We start from the raw sequence: 18,161 nt of genomic DNA on the forward strand, positions 1-18,161 counted from the left end.
CTGCAGAAGAGAGCTGCGGAAGCAGAGCAGCCCACAGCTCAGCCAGGCCAGAGGAGCCGGTACCGGCGCCCCAGGGAGGCAGCTGCCCCGACTCACAAGGCCACGGGCCCATCCAGGGTCCCCCAGGGTCCATGGGACAGGCAGTGGCCCTTTGGGGCATCTGTCCAGCTCGGGGCTCTTGCTTCTTGCACATTTGTAGTAGACGCCGAATGGGACCATAGGCAACTTGCCTCTGAGCACCGCAGCAGTGGGCTGGAATGAGCTGCTTGCCAGGGGCTCTGCGTTCTGACAGCCATTCCTGACTTGACTTTAATCAGCCTCCAAGGCCAAGCCTGCCTTGCGCTTTCATCCGTAGACACTGTCAGAAACAGACAGTGGCCTTGTCCATCTTTGTCTCACCCGTGGAAGCAAAGCATGTTTGCACCCACCCCGCAGCCCGGGCGTGCTCAGCGACACGCACACCTTGTGCCCTGCGTCTCGACGGGCTGGAGCCAACAGCACCCTACTCCTCCCTCGACGACAGCCTGATGGAGGAGACGGGGCTCCGCGGCAAGCACTTGCTCCATCATCATGAGTGTCCCTGCTCTGTCACCATGAGTGTCCCTGCTCCGTCACCTTGAGTGTCCCTGCTCTGCCACCATGAATGTCCCTGATCTGCCACCATGAGTGTCCCTGCTCCATCCCCATGAGTGTCCCTGCTCCATCCCCATGACTGTCCTTGATCTGCCACCATGAGTGTCCCTGCTCCATCCCCATGAGTGTCCCTGCTCTGCCACCATGAATGTCCCTGATCTGTCACCATGAGTGTCCCTGCTCCATCCCCATGAGTGTCCCTGCTCCATCCCCATGAGTGTCCTTGATCTGCCACCATGAGTGTCCCTGCTCCATCCCCATGAGTGTCCCTGCTCTGCCACCATGAATGTCCCTGTGCCCTCATCATGACTGTCCTTGCTTTCACCTTGACCACCACCCTCTTCCTCCACTCTGAGCCCCCGAGGGCCTCCAGCAGGTCTACAGTTCACAGAGTTCCAGCTCCAGGGCCTGCCTGTGGTGGGGCAGCTCTCACAACTCCACAGCTCTCATGATTCAGCTACTGCTAAGCGCACGAGCTCTGAGTCCCTACAGGCTATGAGCTCCTTATATCATCTCTCTTTTTCACAGCAAATCCACAAAAAGCAGCTTTTCTATTGGAAACACACAAATGGAGGAGCAAATGTGTCTCCTGTCATGGCTGGAAGGGAAGGTTGACCCTGGCCAGCAGCAAGCTGCTAGGGTTTCTTATGTAGATCAGTCTGTGTGCTGCTTCCAGAAGGACATGGAGCCTGAGGGAGCAGCACAGCCTGCTGGAAGCCTGGACTCCCTTCCCGGGCATTGTCACGCACAGAACGCAGCCTGCAGACATGTCTCCTCTGTTCTGTTCATGCTGAGCACTGTGTCAACTGAGAGCCTGAGCAGTCAGCGAGGTTCCTGGTGCAGTCAGGGACCAGGAGCTGCAGGGCTGACTGCGGTCAGGGACTGGGAGCTGGGGGCTGACCGCGATGACCACCATTTCAGTGTGCCTGGTCTGTGCCCTCCTGTGGAGTGATGGCTAAAGTCAGGACTGTGGTCCTGCAGCCTGGATACCATGCAGAGCTAGCAGGCTGCCCCAACGTGGGCAAGGTCGAGGCCTCTGTCCTATCAGCAACCATGGGCAGGCTCATGCTGGCTGCTCTATATGATCCCAGGAGCTGGTCAAGGTGGGCAGAGCCACCTGCCCTGCCCTGCCATGCATACCCTATCCCCAGGAGAAAGTGGATTCACCAGACAGCTACTCCTGAAAGCATAGTGGCTGCAACTTGGCCTGGCACCAAAGTTACGTATTTGCTGCTATTAGAGAGCAAGCTGTGAACAGGCCACAAAGGACTGTCGAGGGACACAGAGCTGCAATCTGGCACAGTGCCAGTGCCGAGTGGCCATCGGGTCCACACCTTGCTCCCGGTAGCTGTGTGGAAAGTCCCGCAACCCTTCTGCTCTCAGACCCCTGGCTGGAAGGTCTCCAGAAGTTTCAGACCCCTCCCCTAGCGGCATGTGTGTCCCCCATCCCCAAGCCCAAGTGCACCCAGGAGCAGGGAAGGCGAGGACATTGGTGTTCGGCCACAAGGAAGGCAAACAAAGGCCATCCTCTCTGGGGTGGACCTCACTCACCCACAGGGACGGCAAGGGGGTGGACGAGGTCTGCATGGGTCTGTATGTGTAGTGTGTGTGCATTGTGTGCTTCCTGTACACATGTCTGTATGCCTCTGTGTGTGTGCCTATATGTGGATCTAAGGCTGTGCCTGTGTGTCTGTGCCTGCAGGCCTCTGTGTGATGTGTGTGTTTATCTAAGTTGACATATGTTCATGTCTGCAAGTATCTGTGTGTGTCTGATGTCTAAGTGTATTTGTGTATGCACGCATCCAAGTGTGTGTGTGTGTGTGTGTGTGTGTGTGTGAGTCTATATGTGGATATCTAAGGGTGTGTACCTGTATGTGTGTGTGCCCATACGTGGATATCTAAGAGTGTGGGGATGTGTGTCTGTGTGTGTGTCTTTGTGCCTGCACATCTATGTGTGTGTCTGAGTGTCTGAATGTGTGTGCCTGTGTGTAGATCTAAGGCTCTGTGTGTGTGCATGTGCCTGTATGTGGATATATAAGGGTGTGGGGATGTGTGTCTGTCTGTGTGTATGTGCCTGTATGTGAATATCTAAGGGTGTGGGGATGTGTGTGTCTGTGTGTATGTGCCTGTATATGGATATCTAAGGGTGTGGGGATGTGTGTGTCTGTCTGTGTGTATGTGCCTGTATATGGATATCTAAGGGTGTGGGGATGTGTGTCTGTGTGTGTGTGCCTGTATATGGATATCTAAGGGTGTGGGGATGTGTGTGTCTGTGTGTGTGCCTGTATATGGATATCTAAGGGTGTGGGGATGTGTGTCTGTGTGTGTGTGCCTGTATATGGGTATCTAAGGGTGTGGGGATGTGTGTGTCTGTGTGTGTGCCTGTATATGGATATCTAAGGGTATGGGGATGTGTGTGTCTGTGTGTGTGCCTGTATGTGGATATCTAAGGGTGTGGGGATGTGTGTGTCTGTGTGTGTGCATGTGCCTGTATGTGGATATCTAAGGGTGTGGGGATGTGTGTGTCTGTACATGTATGTCTTTGTGCCCGCACATATATGTGTGTCTGTGAGCGTGTGTGCTTACGTGAACCTCTGTTCTCATCTTGTAACAAGGGGCAACAAGGGGCACTTTTCTTTTGGTTGCTCCACTGGGGAGTCACTGAGCGGGGTCACCCTGAGAAGCACTGGTTCTAGAAGGTTCCCCCACAACCTGTGTAGGTACTGTACTCTGCAGCCTCCGTGAGACCAAGAGTGTCTCACAGTGCTATGGTACACTTCCTCTCACCTGTGAAGTAAGTGAGGTGGTGCTTTCCAAAGAGCTACTGGGACGCTGGAGGCTCTCACATGGGGAAGACCCGGATGGTGCCCTGCAGGTCCCTGGGCAGTGCCCAGGATGTATGAGGGCTGGTGTTGGCTATTGCTGGTTTGATCTCCTGTCCTACCTGGAGCCTGGCAGTGACCCTCACTGACCACTCATGCCAGCTGGCAGGTCCAGGCACCTCAGCCCAGGATGCAGGCTGTCCTGGGGCTCCCCAGGCCCTGCAAGCCTGCAGCAGAAAATCCCAGAGCCTGCATGTCTGGGAATTTGAGAGCAAGACCCAGTGCCAGCTCATTGTGCAACAAAGTACCAGAGTAGGACCAGATGAAGAGCGGCGATGGGAAAGCCAGTCTGCAGGCACAGCAGGAGCCACCAGGTGTCCCTGCATCTGTCCCTGCACACCTCAACCCTCCCCTTCCATCAGAGAGAGGTCCCCATAGGGGACACTGCAACAGAGATAAGATCCAGCTCTGTTCCCGCACCAGGTGGACACAGTGGGACAGCGCCGGGCGACAGCTGCACCTGACGCTATGGCACCACCACAGACTGAAGTTCCAAGGCAGAGATCTACAACCCCTGCCACTGCTGGAGGTGTGGGGCTCACAGGACAGTACCCGTGTTCTACCAGCCTTCTCACAGATGACCACAGACCCTCCTCTGCAGCAAACCACTCATACAGGGACCAGTGTCCAGTGCCACAAGAGCCTGCTGGGAGTGCTCCCGAGCGAGGCAGCCAAGGAGGGCTCAGGGGCAATTGCTGAGTTGTTTAGAACATTCTAGAAAGCTTCTCTGGGGATTCATCACGAGCAAACTTCAAGCCATTTCCCACCATCTGTGGTCACTGGCAGAGCCAAGCATCCTGACCCTCAGCTTTGCATGTCAACTGTGCACTCTGGGTTTTCCTAATTAAATTCTGGCAAAATTAGGCTTTGAGTAAAATACATCTCAGTCTATGGCCTGCAATGCCCTTGTCCTGGTGCTAACTGCCCCACAAGTAATGACCAGAATGCTCTAGGCCAGCTCGCAGGCAAGGTCCCAGGATGGCCCCATGTCCCCTACAACTGCCCCAGGAAGCCAGCCTGACTCACCCAACTCCTCTCACCACTCAGCACAGCCCACCCCTGCCATGGAGCCAACTGCAGACCCCACCATGGCCACATCCTCATCCCGCACAGCCAGCCCTGACTTCCCATCCTGCCACAGCCACATCCCCTCCCCACACACCACAGACCCACCCCGCCATGGCCCCACCCCACCACGGCCACTGCCCCTTCTCACCACAGCCATGGCCACAGCCCTGACTCCCCCACGCCCATGGTGTTCAGCCACTGCCAAAGATGGCACAGACTCGTCCGTTCAAATTGGCACAGAACATGGAAAGCAGTTTCAGACCTGCTCACGATGTGCCAGGCATCAGGGGAAGCCCCCGTGTACCCCAGCTCCACGCCTCCTTTCAGGGGAAGCCCCCAGGCACCCCAGCTCCACGCCTTCTGTCAGGGGAAGCTCCCATGTGCCCAGTCCCATGCCTCCTGTCAGGGGAAGCCCCCATGGGCCCCAGCTCCACGCCTCCTGTCAGGGGAAGCCCCCATGGGCCCCAGCCCCACGCCCTCTGTCAGGGGAAGCCCCCATGGGCCCCAGCCCCACGCCCCCTGTCAGGGGAAGCCCCCATGCACCCCAGCTCCATGTTCCCCATCATCATAATGGCCCACACGTCCTCATCTGATGGCATTCTCCACCAGTCTGTCAGGTATGTGTCTGGTGTGGATGGGGCCTTCCACAACTGCCCTCAGCCCCATCCCAGCACCTGGCATGGGGTCACCTGGGCAACATGTGTGAGAAAAAAATCAATTCCAGCCAAAGTGAGTAAGAGAAGCAAATGGGATTCGAACGGGGGAACAGCACAAGGGGAGCTGGTGGTGCCCAGGGGTCAGCACAGCCAGATGTGACCATCCCCTGGCACATGCTGGCATCTACAGAGGGGATGCTGAGACTCCCAACCCCACCCAGCCTCAGACATCCCAGGTGATCTGGGCATCTGGCCAGCTGCAGGGACCACAAGGGCAAGCCGGACTGGAAGAGTAAGGATGGTGGCATTCCCAATGGAAGGGTCCAAGGACACAGGAAGGCTGGATGGAGAAGCAGCCTAGTATGGGTCAAGTCACGGCAGGGAGCTGCCAGCCGTGAGGGGAGGAGAACACTCTGCGGACAGCACTCCCTGCCACACACTCTGCAGGAGCTCTGGAAGATGCTGCACGCAGGTGTGGCAGGCAGCCCCTCTCCTGCCTGCAGGTGGCCTCCCTGGGATGCAGGGCTGAGCATCACACTGGGACGCCAGGTCTGTGCCACTTGGCTGACGTCCACTCAATGAGCCTGATATGGCAGGAGGACCTCAGCGTGCTTATGGGAGAGTTTTGTTAAACTCAGATTATACAGGAAGAAACTGAGCTGCAACCAATAAGAAGAAACTTGACATGTCCAAGTGTACACCACATTTGGAAGATTTTTAAAGCAATTAAGTATTCCAGATAAACTGCTCTACTAAAGAGATCAGTATTATTTACAACAGACTAGCTGTTGAACAACAAATTCGACTGCAGGTGCTCGAGTGCATTCTGTCCTCCTTAGCTGTCCCAAGTGTCTGACACGTGAGCCCGTGGCTACCTGCGTGGTGAGCACAGGCCCAGAGTGCAAAGGGCTGGCGAGCCTAGCAGCCACTGCATGCTTTCTCCAGACACATAGGCCCCAGGCCCCCCACTTCCTCATACCTCTATCCTGTGCTGTGCCACCACAGAAAAGACCTGACCTTCGCCCAAGCTATGAAGGAAGGAATGGAATTCAGAGAGGACAAGGCCCAGGGGGGCGGTGGCACTGGCTGACCAAGCTCTGTCAACAGTAGCCTTGGGCGCCGGTCACCTCACACAGAGTGGCATATGGCACCCCATGCACTGAGCCACAGTTAAGAGCCAGCAGGAAAGGTGAGCAGCTGCTGTTAGTGCAGACCGAGAGACACCCAAGGCCTGCAGTGAGAGACAGCCTGCTTAGCACACCCCGCAAGAGCCAGCACGTACTGCAGCCCCAAGACGCAGACACGGGTGGGGAGAAGGCAGGCTCCCGATGCCACCCGAGACGCAGACAACTAACCTGACCTTGTCCCAGGTACGGCCCCTCAGCAGATCCACCTGTGGCATCAGAGCTGCTTCTCTCCCCAAAGGGACGGCTGTGTTGCTGCTGGGCACTCCGGGCCCCTGCGAGCCCAGCTGGTCTTCCATCGTCCCAGGCCTTGGCTCATCTTGGAAAAGGCATCTGAGCCACAGAGCAGGAAAACAGGCCTGCAGGACGTGGGCACCTCCGTGATGGCTTCTCAGAGACCACTGGGGGAAGTCAGAAGCTCGACAGCCACCTTCGCATGGAGAGTTCCAGAACCGAGCAGTCCTCAAGAGCCAAGGCAAGGCTCAGTTCTTGCCCTGCCTCTGTGAGGCCAGCTCCCGACCTCTCACTCTCCAAGGCAGGTGCCAATCACCTCAGGCCAGCAGGCCAATAACCATCCTTCATGTGCTGTGCTGTGAGAGGTCACTGGGTGCACCGAGTGTCAGAATGTTAGCAGCCTGGTTCTACTGACTTAAACTCAGAAGAGCAACTTCCGTGCCCTGCCTTCATGGGAGAACACATGCAAGCCACCTCCTGGAGCCTGGGACCTCTGGCTGCCTGCGGCTGCCCTTGGGAAAAAGATACTCTAATAAGGAGCTCTGCTGCAGCTCACTTAAGCTCTCTGGTTGGCAAACTGGGTGCCTGTACTCTGCAGAAGGCTGCAGTCCCAGCAGCCACAGAGTGGATTGACCCCGACACAGCTCGCACAGGAAGGCCACGGCACCCTGGGGCACTGGCTCCCATTGGAGACTGGGTGGAGGTGCAGCCTTGCTGCTCTGGGCTCTGTGCCCGTCTGTCCCCTGTGTCCATGCCCACAGGGCTGGGCCTCATGGTGCCAACTGCTTCTCTGCCCACCTTGGGACCACCCTCCAACGGCCCTATTGCTACTCAGACAGTTCCACATCTCCTCCTCCAGCTCACCAGTTCCTTCTGCCACACCACCAATGACTCGGTCTTAAATCTGTCCCGGCCTGTCTCACAGACTCCACCTCCACCACACTCCCTCGGGGGAGACAGAGTGTCCTGCCCACCCTTTTTCCCAGTCTTGCTGACAACAATTTGCAAAGTCCAGCCAGACCTTGGTGAACCATCCTCACTTGCTAGGTGTGAACGCCACACCACGGCCTGGCATCTCCAAGGAAAAAAAAGGTCAGCCTCCTGCCCCCTTTAAGACGCGGGCTGAGGGAAGAGACAGAGCAGGTGTCAGAAGTTTACAACATGAGCAGGGCTGCCAACCCCCCAGACACCTGCTAAGGGCTTCCCCCAGCACACCCAGGCTGAGTGCGTCACATCTGCGTAAGCCACTCACTGTCCATTAAGCTCAAAGTCTGGGCTTGCACCAGAGCCCAGGGACCACTCAGGGCTACAGGGGGATGCAGCTGCTCCCTCTCAGGAGTCATAGAGGTATCAGGGAGAGGCCAAGCATCCACTGGCGAGCACCTGGCACAGCCAAGGCCTCGCGCACACAGAGGTTCCCTCATCCCCCTCACCACCCCACCTGCACCTGAGCAGCCACACTGAGTGCCAGGGCATTCATGACACAGTGGAAGGCCACCATAGTGTCCTCAGACAACCCTGAGTACACACAGCATTGGGACACAGCGGGAGCCCAGCCCATGAGCAAGCACAGACAGAGCTGATGACTGCACTGGATGCTGCCTCCCCAGCCTCTGCTGCCTGGGCCAAGGGCTTTGCTTCCCTGGAAATGTGGGAAGAACACATATGCTGTGGGGGTACTTTGGTCTCTCCCCATCCTGACTTATCAACAGCAAGCTCCATTATCCAACAGCCACAGCACAGACAGCACAGGGATCCCTTTCTTGAGACCCTAGGCAGGGCCATAGTCAAGCAAGGACCATGAACGAAGGGTGCCACATTGGGAACTGGCAATCTGGAGAAGTCTGTGCTCAGAATCAAAGCCAACAACCAGGGTCTCGCAGGCATCAAATATGTCAGTCTGGGTGTCCTGCTTCCCACTGCTCAGACGAGCTGTTGGAGCCCTTGCCACATCAAGGAGCACTGAGGTCACTGCTCAGTCATGTTTTCCTCCCAGGAATTCCTGGGAGCCTGGGCGTGCCCTGAGAGGTGCAGATGGACCCCAAGCATGCAGGTGCCCACCTGTGTGCCCCTCATCAGGTCTACTGGGATTCGAGATTCTGAGGTCACAAGACCCAGGTCAGCCTAGCCCACTGGAGGGTGGAGCTTGAACTTCTAAGAACCGTAGCAGATGGGGCCTACTCACCATGCAGCTGGCGACCCTTGTACAGGTCCCTGGCCTTGGCTGGGTGCGCCCTGGCGGTGTTGTCACATTTTGGTTGTTCATACCTGGCAAAAGGGAGAGCAAAGAGCCATCCTGACACCCACAGATGGCACCTGTCCCTATTTCTGCAGTGCCCCCAGGCCACAGCCACCGCAGCATCAGTTCCCAGGGAAAAGCCGGGCCAGCCCCTGGTGCAGATGGAACACAGCAAAGCATGCCTTCCACTCTGCAGGAAGCCATAGGCAAGGTCCCTGAGTAGAGCTGAATGCTCGTGCTTCCCAGCCCCATCCGGGGTACGGAGCAGGGGAAGTCATGAGAGGGAGAACTGAGGTCGGTGGTCAGGCTGCTAAGCCCCAAGCCTGGCAGAATCTTATCCTGACAGTCCCCAGCCCAAGGCAGTTCAGCGCCAGCCCAGCTCTCACAACTATAGTCTGGTTCAGTGAAGCTACTTCACGGCCCCCTATGACATGAGCAGAAAGCTCTAGAAGCATCCCGGCTGATGTGCCAGTCCTGGTGCTCATCTCCAGGGCTCTGCCAGAGCAGGCCCTCTACCATATTGGACCACGGCCTTGCCGAGGGGTCCAGGCCCATGTTCGCCCAGGTAGAGCTCCTCACATACACTGCTCCACACTGAGCTGTGCACTGGGCATGGGCCCAGAATGAAGACTTCAGATCTGTGCCAGTGAAGGACTGGAAACAGGCGAGAGCCCAGCTCTCACACTGGGTACTCCTCACCACGGGTGTCCCCAGACGTCCAGTCAGGGTTGCCCCAGTCAGGGACCACTCTCCTGGGAGTGTCCAGCTCCCAGTCGGGCCCAGCTCCTGGGAGGTGAGGTCCACAACCCTGTGCCTTCACTGGGCACAATGCTCCCAGCCCACTCCCTCATTCAGTGTCTTGGGCAATGATTCCATTCTCAGCAGCTTTTCCACGGAGGACCCAGGAGTATCAGTGAGAGACAGGCAAGCCTGGCGCTCAGGCGGCCTCTGTCCTCCTGTCTCGTTCCATGTCGGAAATACGTGGGGCAGCCACGATGGCGAGAACAGACTCCCTCACAGCTGACGGCAGGCAGGACATCATCTTCAAAAGGATACTCAGGAAGGGGCTGGCTCAACCTGGGGAGGGGGCTTGGGGCCAGAGGCTCGGGCCCAACAGCCTGCCAGGAGCTCACAGTCAGGTCGGCCATCTTGTCCTGGGGGAAGGGTCCCAGGCAGCAGAGCTTGGGGCCAGAGGCTCAGGTCCATCAGCCTGCCAGATGCTTGGAGCCAGCCTGTCTGGCTAGCCCTGGGGGCGTGGACTCATGTCTGGAGGGTCCAGCCTATCGGCCACACATCCCCAGAGCCACGTTTGTCCTGGGGGCGGGGTCCCAGGTAGCCTGGGCACTAATGGCGCTGAGCAAAACCCTAGAGCCAACCATGATGGATTATGGGGGAGAAATGAAAGGACCTCTAAGAGTCAATCCTAAGCACCAGCCCACGTGGAAGACTAGGGCTGGGGTAGTTAGGACCGACCGATGCCAAATGCCACGCACTGTTGCACACTAAAGCTAGGGCTGGGGGCAGACACTGCAGAGCTAAATCCTAGTACTTGCCAGTGAGAGTCGGAACAGGGGACAGGAAATGTTAGGCTGGGCCATGGCACTAACCAGCTAGTGAGAGAACAGTGTCTAGGGGCAGATTTGATGGGGTATGTGTGAGTCCAACCCTGTGGATCTGCAATTTCCACTGGTTTGCATGGGAGGTTGGGGTGATGACAGGCTGAGCTAGGCATGACCATGGAACCCTCCTACACTCATGGGTACAGGGATTGGGTACAGGCTGGATTTGTCCAGGTTGCTATACCTACAGACACATCCAAGGATACGGTATGGGCCGGGACAGGCCACAACAACCACTGCTCATACATGGGTTGTGACGGAAAGGGTAGTCTATTCCTGTAAGAGCCTAACACTCATTGGCACATGTGAGATCTGGGTCTGGGGCTGGTCTGTGGGGGAACTTGGGAAAGCCCTCATAGGCGATAGCTCCTGCTGGTGAGCATGTGCTTCAGGCTTGGGTGTTGTTCAGACCAGGCAAGGTGGCTCCCCCTCAGAAGGTATGTGGGTTGGTTTTGGAAGGAGGTAGACCAGGCAGGGCCAGGCCAACCTTAGCTCACTGGCAAGTGCAGGAGCCAGGCTGGAGTGCAAGGCATTCTGGGCTGCTATGCATGAGTCAGGGATGGGAACAGACTGGCCAGGGCCAGGCTGTTGCACTCACCAGCATAAGTTGAGACTGGGGGTGGGCCAGGGTTAGGTCAAGCCACAGCATTTGATAGCAAGGGTCAAAACAGGGGATGGGCTACGCCGAGCTGGGTCAGAGCAACCACTGGCTCGTGTAAGACCTGGGGCTGGGAACAGACCAAGTTGGGGAGCAAAGGGGACAGCCCAGTAGGTTGTGGTTCCCCCTGGTGACACGAGCTCCTGAATGGGGAGAGTCCAGGCTGGACATGGCTGCAGAGTCCCTAGGCATGGGTGTGGACTGGATCTGGGGTGCACCAGACTGGACTAGATTCCAGCACCCACTGGTGCTTGTGAGAGCCAGAATGGGTGTAGGACAGGCTGGGATAGGTTTCGGCTCCCACTAGGTATATTAGAGCTGCCTCAGGACTTGAACCAGGCGTGGCTGGGCTGTAACACCCAACAGTAAGAACTCAGTTGAGTATGGGCCACTTGGGCAAGGCCAGCACAGGAGGTAGATTGAGAAAGCCTGGGCCAAGGACAAACCGGTGTGCCTGAATTCTGCCACTGGAAGGACACACAAGAAAGGAGCTTCAGGAACTCCTTTGTCAGGGCGCAGTCCCTGCAAGTGAGCATGAGAAACAAGATAAGGAACAGCCCAGACCAAGCCAGGTTGCAGTACCCACCAGCACATGTATGGCTCAGGTCTGGAGGTGGGCCAGGCTGCACCAGTTCATAACCTACTGGCAGATCTGAGAACCAGCATTGGGTGTGGGACAGGCCAGGGTGAGCTGAAGCACCAGCCTGTCCACATTAAGGCTGGGACCAGGGGCTGACAGTACTGGGTGGCAACACCTGCCAGCGTGAGTTGGAATAGGAGCAGATAGGCCAGGCAAGGCTGCAGCACCTGCCAGCAAATGCTGAGGTGAGATGGACCATGTCAGACTGGGCCACAGCACCCACCAGCAAGCCCAATAGGGGAGATGTGGGGACTCCCATGCTGGGCCACTGAACCTGCTGGTTAGTGTGAGAGCTGTGACTAGGGGCAGACAAGGTCAAACAGGGCGAAAACACCTGTTGGCCTGCGTGTGAACTGGTTTAGGGGAGAGCCAGGCTTGGCTAACCAACTGTATCCACTGGTGCAGGCATGAGCCACAGTAAGGGCAGGTGGGTTGGGCTTTGCCACAGCATCAGCTGACAAGTTCTGGGACTGGGGCATGTCTATTGAGCTAGACTGCAGAACCACCTGGTAAGTACAATATCCAGGGTTTGGAGTGGGTCCAGTGGAGAAGTTGTGGGCACCTCTCTGATGGGCTGCAGCTCCCACTGGTGAGCATGAGAACCAGGACTGTGGGCAGGCCTGGCTGGACAGGCAGTGGCACCCAATGGCATGAGTGTGGGCTGGAGTGTGGATTCAGTTGGGTTGAGTTAGGCTTCAATGCCCAATGATCTGTATGAGATCTGAAAGAAATACGGGACAAACAGGACTAGTCTACTGTACATGCTGGCAGGCACAGGAACCAGAGCTGGCGGGCCGGTCCAGTGGGGTTTATTGGCACTTGCTCTGACTGGGCTATAGCTCTCCCTGGTGTACATGAGGACTGAGCAGTGGCCATGGCACCCAGTGGTTTGCTGAGGATGGAGGGCAGAACAAATTGATCAACTACCCAGTGAATCTTGACAGCAAAATTTTGGGTGAATGGAGACTCAGAGGTGGACTAAGTCAGCCAACTGACCTTGGAAGGAGTTCCTCATTCTTGGAGCAGCAATATCAGCAGTGTCTCAGAACTATCAAAACCACTTAACCAGAAACCTCAGAAAATGCTCTACCACGGGGACTCTGGGATGACATGGGGTGGCTGTTCCCCATGCCCGGGTGCTGAGGCAGATGGAAGGCTGGGTGTGGTTTCTCCCCTGGCATCCCCTCCGTTCCAAATGTAGGAACAAGGAAAAGAAAATGTGTAAACAACCTTTACCCTGCTTAACTATGTAAACATCATCCAAAAAATACATATTTAAGAAAGGACACAGAGAGGCAAAAGTGCCTGGTGGCTTACAGGATCCTACAGTGACCCTTTGGCCACTGCCCACAGAACCTCAGGAGCCCAGTGGCTCTGTGTATACTCCCCACAGGTCATCAGGAGCCTACAGTGACCCTGTGGCCACTGCCCACAGGTGACAGTGCTTGGTGGTCATCAGGAGCCCAGCGACCCTGTGGTTACTTCCCATAGGCCTTCAGGAGCCCAACGACCCTATGGTCACTCCCCACAGGTCCTCAGGAGCCCAACGACCCTATGGTCACTCCCTACAGGTCCTCAGGAGCCCAGCAACCCTGTGGTCACTCCCCACAGGTCCTCAGGAGCCCAACGACCCTGTGGTCACTCCCCACAGGTCCTCAGGAGCCCAGCAACCCTGTGGTCACTCCCCACAGGCCTTCAGGAGCCCAGCAACCCTGAGGTCACTCCCCACAGGCCTTCAGGAGCCCTGTGACCCCGTGGTCACTCCCTACAGGCCCTCAATGACCACAGGCTGACTTGGGGTGAGAACCCCACTGTTCCCTGGACTTGGTGTGCTGTCTCCAAGGTGCCCCAGGATGGCACTGGTCTGGAATCCTACAGTTTTGATGCTAACCTGGAAACAGCTGCTTTGGCTCCAGAATGGGGTGTGGGGAGTCTCAGCAGTCTGAGAACCCATACTGGTGAAAACTCATACACGTAGGTCGGGCGTCTGGGATAGTGGTGGAGATGCCACTCAACCACCCACATCGTAGAGCACAGTGCCCAGGCTTGATGGTCCCAGAGGGCAGCAGCAGTGACCAGAGCAGCAGGTCCCTGCTCCTCACGAAGGGCTGCTCACGCCTGCCGTGCCTGCTCTACCCAAGGTGCAGAGAAGGGGCTGCCATGGCTCAGTCTCTGAGCAGGACAGATTGCATGTGACAGCCGTGGCTGCTCGCTTGAGCCGAGCACACTTCGTACCACATGTGTGCCTAGAAGGAGCCCCCTTGGGCCCAGGGTGGTCTGCCTCCCCTTGCCCAGCCCAGGCTCAAAGGGCAGCAGTTGCCTGCTGCTATGGCCTCACCACAGCAACAATGGTGTCAACACCCTCCCTGGTGACCTTGGCACCTGCCAGCTAGGGTCACTGCTCCTACCAGCCACTGGGCCTCACTGGGGCGTGGAGGGGCACTGTGTGTGTACTGGGGTAGAGTCCCCATATCTGTGCACAGGTGAGCTTTACCTGGTGGACGTGCCAGGAATGGGGCGCCCTGTGTCTACCAGCACACACCAGCAGTACCCAGTAGACGGGTGGCACTGCACCGGCTTGTAGAGGCCGCCATGGGCACACTCAGGAATCACCACGTTGTCATTCTTGGGTTGCTTGGCCTCCTCCAGGGCCGACTGGTGCTCCTGGTCACAGGATGACACTGCGGGAGGAAGCAAACAGAAGTGGTGACTGGGCCACCCGGGGTCATCTGGGTGCAGAGCAATGGGTCAGCACAGGTGACCACAGAATGGATAGCTGTTCCCTCCACACAGGACACAGCACATGGTGGGCACCAGTGGGCCTTGTGTCCATACCATTCCCGGCAGCCTAGCACGAACAATGCCAGAGAAGCACATGGGCACTCCTGCTCTCCCAGCCCAGGCCAGCAGGGCTCAGGCAAGGCCACCTCCCCATGTCTCATAGACACAGGCACTCCTGCTCTCCCAGCCCAGGCCAGCGGGGCTAGGGCAGGGCCACCTCCCTGTGCCTCACAAGACTCTGCTGGTCCCCCAGTCTCCATGAGGATCATCATTATCCATGGCCACTGCCCCACTCCGTGCCTCCCAGAGTCTGCTCAGGCCACTGCAGAGCAGATGGGCTCTCGGTCTACCGGGAGAAGAGCAGAATCCAGGCCACAAGGCTTCTAGGGCAAGCCCTCCAGCTAAAACCAGCCAGGCATGCCCCGTTCCACATGCCAGGCAGGTGCCAAGTAAGTTGCAGAATGTGCTGCCAGGCAGGTGCCAAGTAAGTTGCAGAATGTGCACACAACTGGGCCCTAACAGTCCCTGTGTACGCACCAGGTGGAGTAAGGCCACTGCACACACGTGTACGCACCAGGTGGAGTAAGGCCACTGCACACACGTGTACTGCTCCAGGTGGAGTAAGGTCACTGCACACACGTGTACGCACCAGGTGGAGTAAGGCCACTGCACACACGTGTACTGCACCAGGTGGAGTAAGGTCACTGCACACACGTGTACTGCACCAGGTGGAGTAAGGTCACTGCACACACGTGTACTGCTCCAGGCTGAGTAAGGCCACAGCACACACGTGTACTGCTCCAGGCTGAGTAAGGCCACAGCACACATGTGTACTGCTCCAGGCTGAGTAAGGCCACTGCACACATGTGTACTGCACCGGGCTAGGTAAAGCCACTGCACACATATGTACTGCACCATGCTGAGTAAGGCCACTGCACACATGTGTACTGCACCGGGCTAGGTAAAGCCACTGCACACATATGTACTGCACCATGCTGAGTAAGGCCACTGCACACACGTGTACTGCACCGGGCTAGGTAAAGCCACTGCACACACGTGTACTGTACCATGCTGAGTAAGGCCACTGCACACATGTGTACTGCACCGGGCTAGGTAAAGCCACTGCACACACGTGTACTGCACCAGGCTAGGTAAAGCCACTGCATACACGTGTACTGTACCATGCTGAGTAAGGCCACTGCACACACGTGTACTGTACCATGCTGAGTAAGGCCACTGCACACACGTGTACTGCTCCAGGCTGAGTAAGGCCACTGCACACACATGTACTATACCACGCTGAGTAAGGCCACTACACACACGTGTACTGTACCAGGCTGAGTAAGGCCAGCCACTGTGAGGATGAACCCAGCTGAATGCACCTGTGCAAGTGAAATCTTCCATCTGCTGGTTCATTCCTCCAAATGCTGGAACTGCCAGGACTGAGCCAGGCCAAAGCCAGGGCAGTCTGGAGTTCCATCTGGACCTGTCACATGGGCCACAGTATCAGGGAGCCTGGGCTGCAGCCAGCACTTCTAGGGCCTCTGGCCTTGCTAGCCTCACAGACAGCGGCCTAACTCGTTTTGCTGCATGCCCATCCCACGTAGGTTCCAAAAGCCTGTAGTTTCTGTGCACTCACAGAGTGGACAGCAAGTGTCCTGTTCACATCCACCCCAGATTCCAGTCAGTAGCCACTGGCTGGGCATCCAGCTGCTGTTTTCTGCCTGGGATCGGCCTGTGAAGGCTGCTCCCAGTTGATCAGCTGCCTATCCTGCGTGGCGTGTGCAGGGTCACCTGGGGACCCGGGTCTCTCACGTCTCTCCACACGCAATCAACAGCTGAGAGCGAGGGAAGATACCCCCAGTGACGGCCACTTCACACCAAGGCTTCCTCACAAATTCCACACATGGGCTCTGCCCAGCCCTGAACACAGGCTCCCATCTCCAGGGTAACAGGGAGCCCGGGAGAAGGAAGCGGGATGTGACCCACATTCCCATCTGAGTTACCCTCCCAGGTGTCTCCGGAAGGAGGGAAGGACAACAGGGCTGGCAACACGCTTCCAGCGGCAACCTGCCGTGGTTACGTGGAAACAGCAGTGGCCAGAGCTGGGGTAACTGATGGTGTGTCAGCTGTGGCCAGCCATGGGTGCCTGGGAGCGTGGTGGCTGCTGACCGTGGCTGCTGTGGTGGTCGGTGTCCCCGAACATGCTGCTTTTTGGTGAGCATTTGCAGGTGCTCAGAGACGCCATCCAAGCACTTCACTGTGCACTCTGTCCAACCTGTGCTGTAGCCGAAAACGCCATGCTGGGAGCTTCCCCAGGTGCCCTCCTGAGCAGCACACACTGCGTTTGGAGCTCCCTGTGGGCCAAGGAGTGCTGACTGGGTCAACCATGCCCCCCAAGCCACCAAGCCCCCCAGGAAGCAGCAGAGTCAGACCGGATCTGGGTAATGAGGACGGTGGTCATGCAGCCCTGTCCCAGAGTGTGGCCCCTGACAAGAGCTCGCGCTCCTGCAAAACACAGCCACATCTTGGTGAGGTGAGCCGCTGTGAAGGCACACCTCCCAACAAGCTGGTGAGCACTAGTGGGGGAGGTCAAGTAGAACACAACACCGCTATATGGGGCCCCTTCCTGGGAGGCAACAGGTCTGTCTTCTGCTAGGGAGGACCAGGCCCGTGCTAGCTGCAGCTCCCTGCCTCTTCTGGGCTCCAACAAGGAGTTTTAATTCAGTCTAGCGTCATCCTTCCCAGGATTCAGCAGACTGCTCAGTGAACAGTAGGAAAAACACAACCAAATCAGTAGCAGCACAGAGCCCACCAGAGCCCAGGCATTGCCCACCAGAGCCCACCAGAGCCCAGGCATTGCCCACCAGAGCCCGCCAGAACCCAGGCGCTGCCCACCACCTGGTTGCATTCCTGTTATCACGATATGGAACATTTTAAAGACTCCATTGTGTTAGCTTACCTTGTGCAGGCAGGCCTGTATCTGTCATCCTTGCGCAGGGGCCATGCTAATCTTCTCGGAATCGTTCCAATTTTAGTATATGCTGCCGAAGCGAGCACGCGGGCCTGTATCTGGAAGTCCCGCCCTCCCAGAGCCCAGCTTGGCCGCAGCCCTGCACACAACCAACTAAGGCTCCCAGCAAGCAGGGATCCTCAGGAGCAGGTCCTTATGCAGCCTTCAGCTGGCATCCCAGCTGGGCATAAAACCCCCCACCCCCACAAGAGGGGCACGGTCGGCACTGCTCTCCATTCTTGCACCAGAGGGTCGACAACAGCAGCTCCTGGGAAGAAAGACGGATCTGTTCCGGATCACACGTCCGAAAACTGACACGTCTACACAGGCAAAGCTCCTCGAATGAACAAGTGTGCAGTTAATGAAAGAACACCAGCCCAGCGTGTGGCAGAGCTGGTAAAACCACTGCCTGCAGCCCTGCCATCCCACATGGGCACCGGTTCATGTCCCAGCTGCATCACTTCCGGTCCAGCTCCCCACTAATGTCCCTGGGAAAGCAGTGGACATGGGAGCCCCAGGTGAAGCTGCTGATTGCAGCCCGACCCAGACCCATT

General features: G+C 57.3%; 1 protein-coding gene and 1 pseudogene across 3 annotated transcripts in view; both read right to left on the reverse strand.

The window, feature by feature from the left end:
* Positions 1–18,161, reverse strand: part of SMOC2 (SPARC related modular calcium binding 2) — a 94,984-nt gene that overhangs the window by 8,671 nt on the left and 68,152 nt on the right. For all 3 annotated transcript variants that reach the window (XM_058670620.1, XM_058670617.1, XM_058670624.1), the window contains 2 exons: positions 14,308–14,494; positions 8,843–8,925 (listed from right to left, as the gene is read on the reverse strand). In XM_058670620.1, the coding sequence (XP_058526603.1) occupies positions 8,843–8,925; positions 14,308–14,494 (270 nt within the window). The remainder of the gene's footprint in view (positions 1–8,842; positions 8,926–14,307; positions 14,495–18,161) is intronic.
* Positions 17,579–17,652, reverse strand: LOC118758387 (U6 spliceosomal RNA; annotated as a pseudogene).

The sequence above is a fragment of the Ochotona princeps genome, chromosome 1 (assembly GCF_030435755.1).
Source record: "Ochotona princeps isolate mOchPri1 chromosome 1, mOchPri1.hap1, whole genome shotgun sequence".
Taxonomy (NCBI): domain Eukaryota; kingdom Metazoa; phylum Chordata; class Mammalia; order Lagomorpha; family Ochotonidae; genus Ochotona; species Ochotona princeps.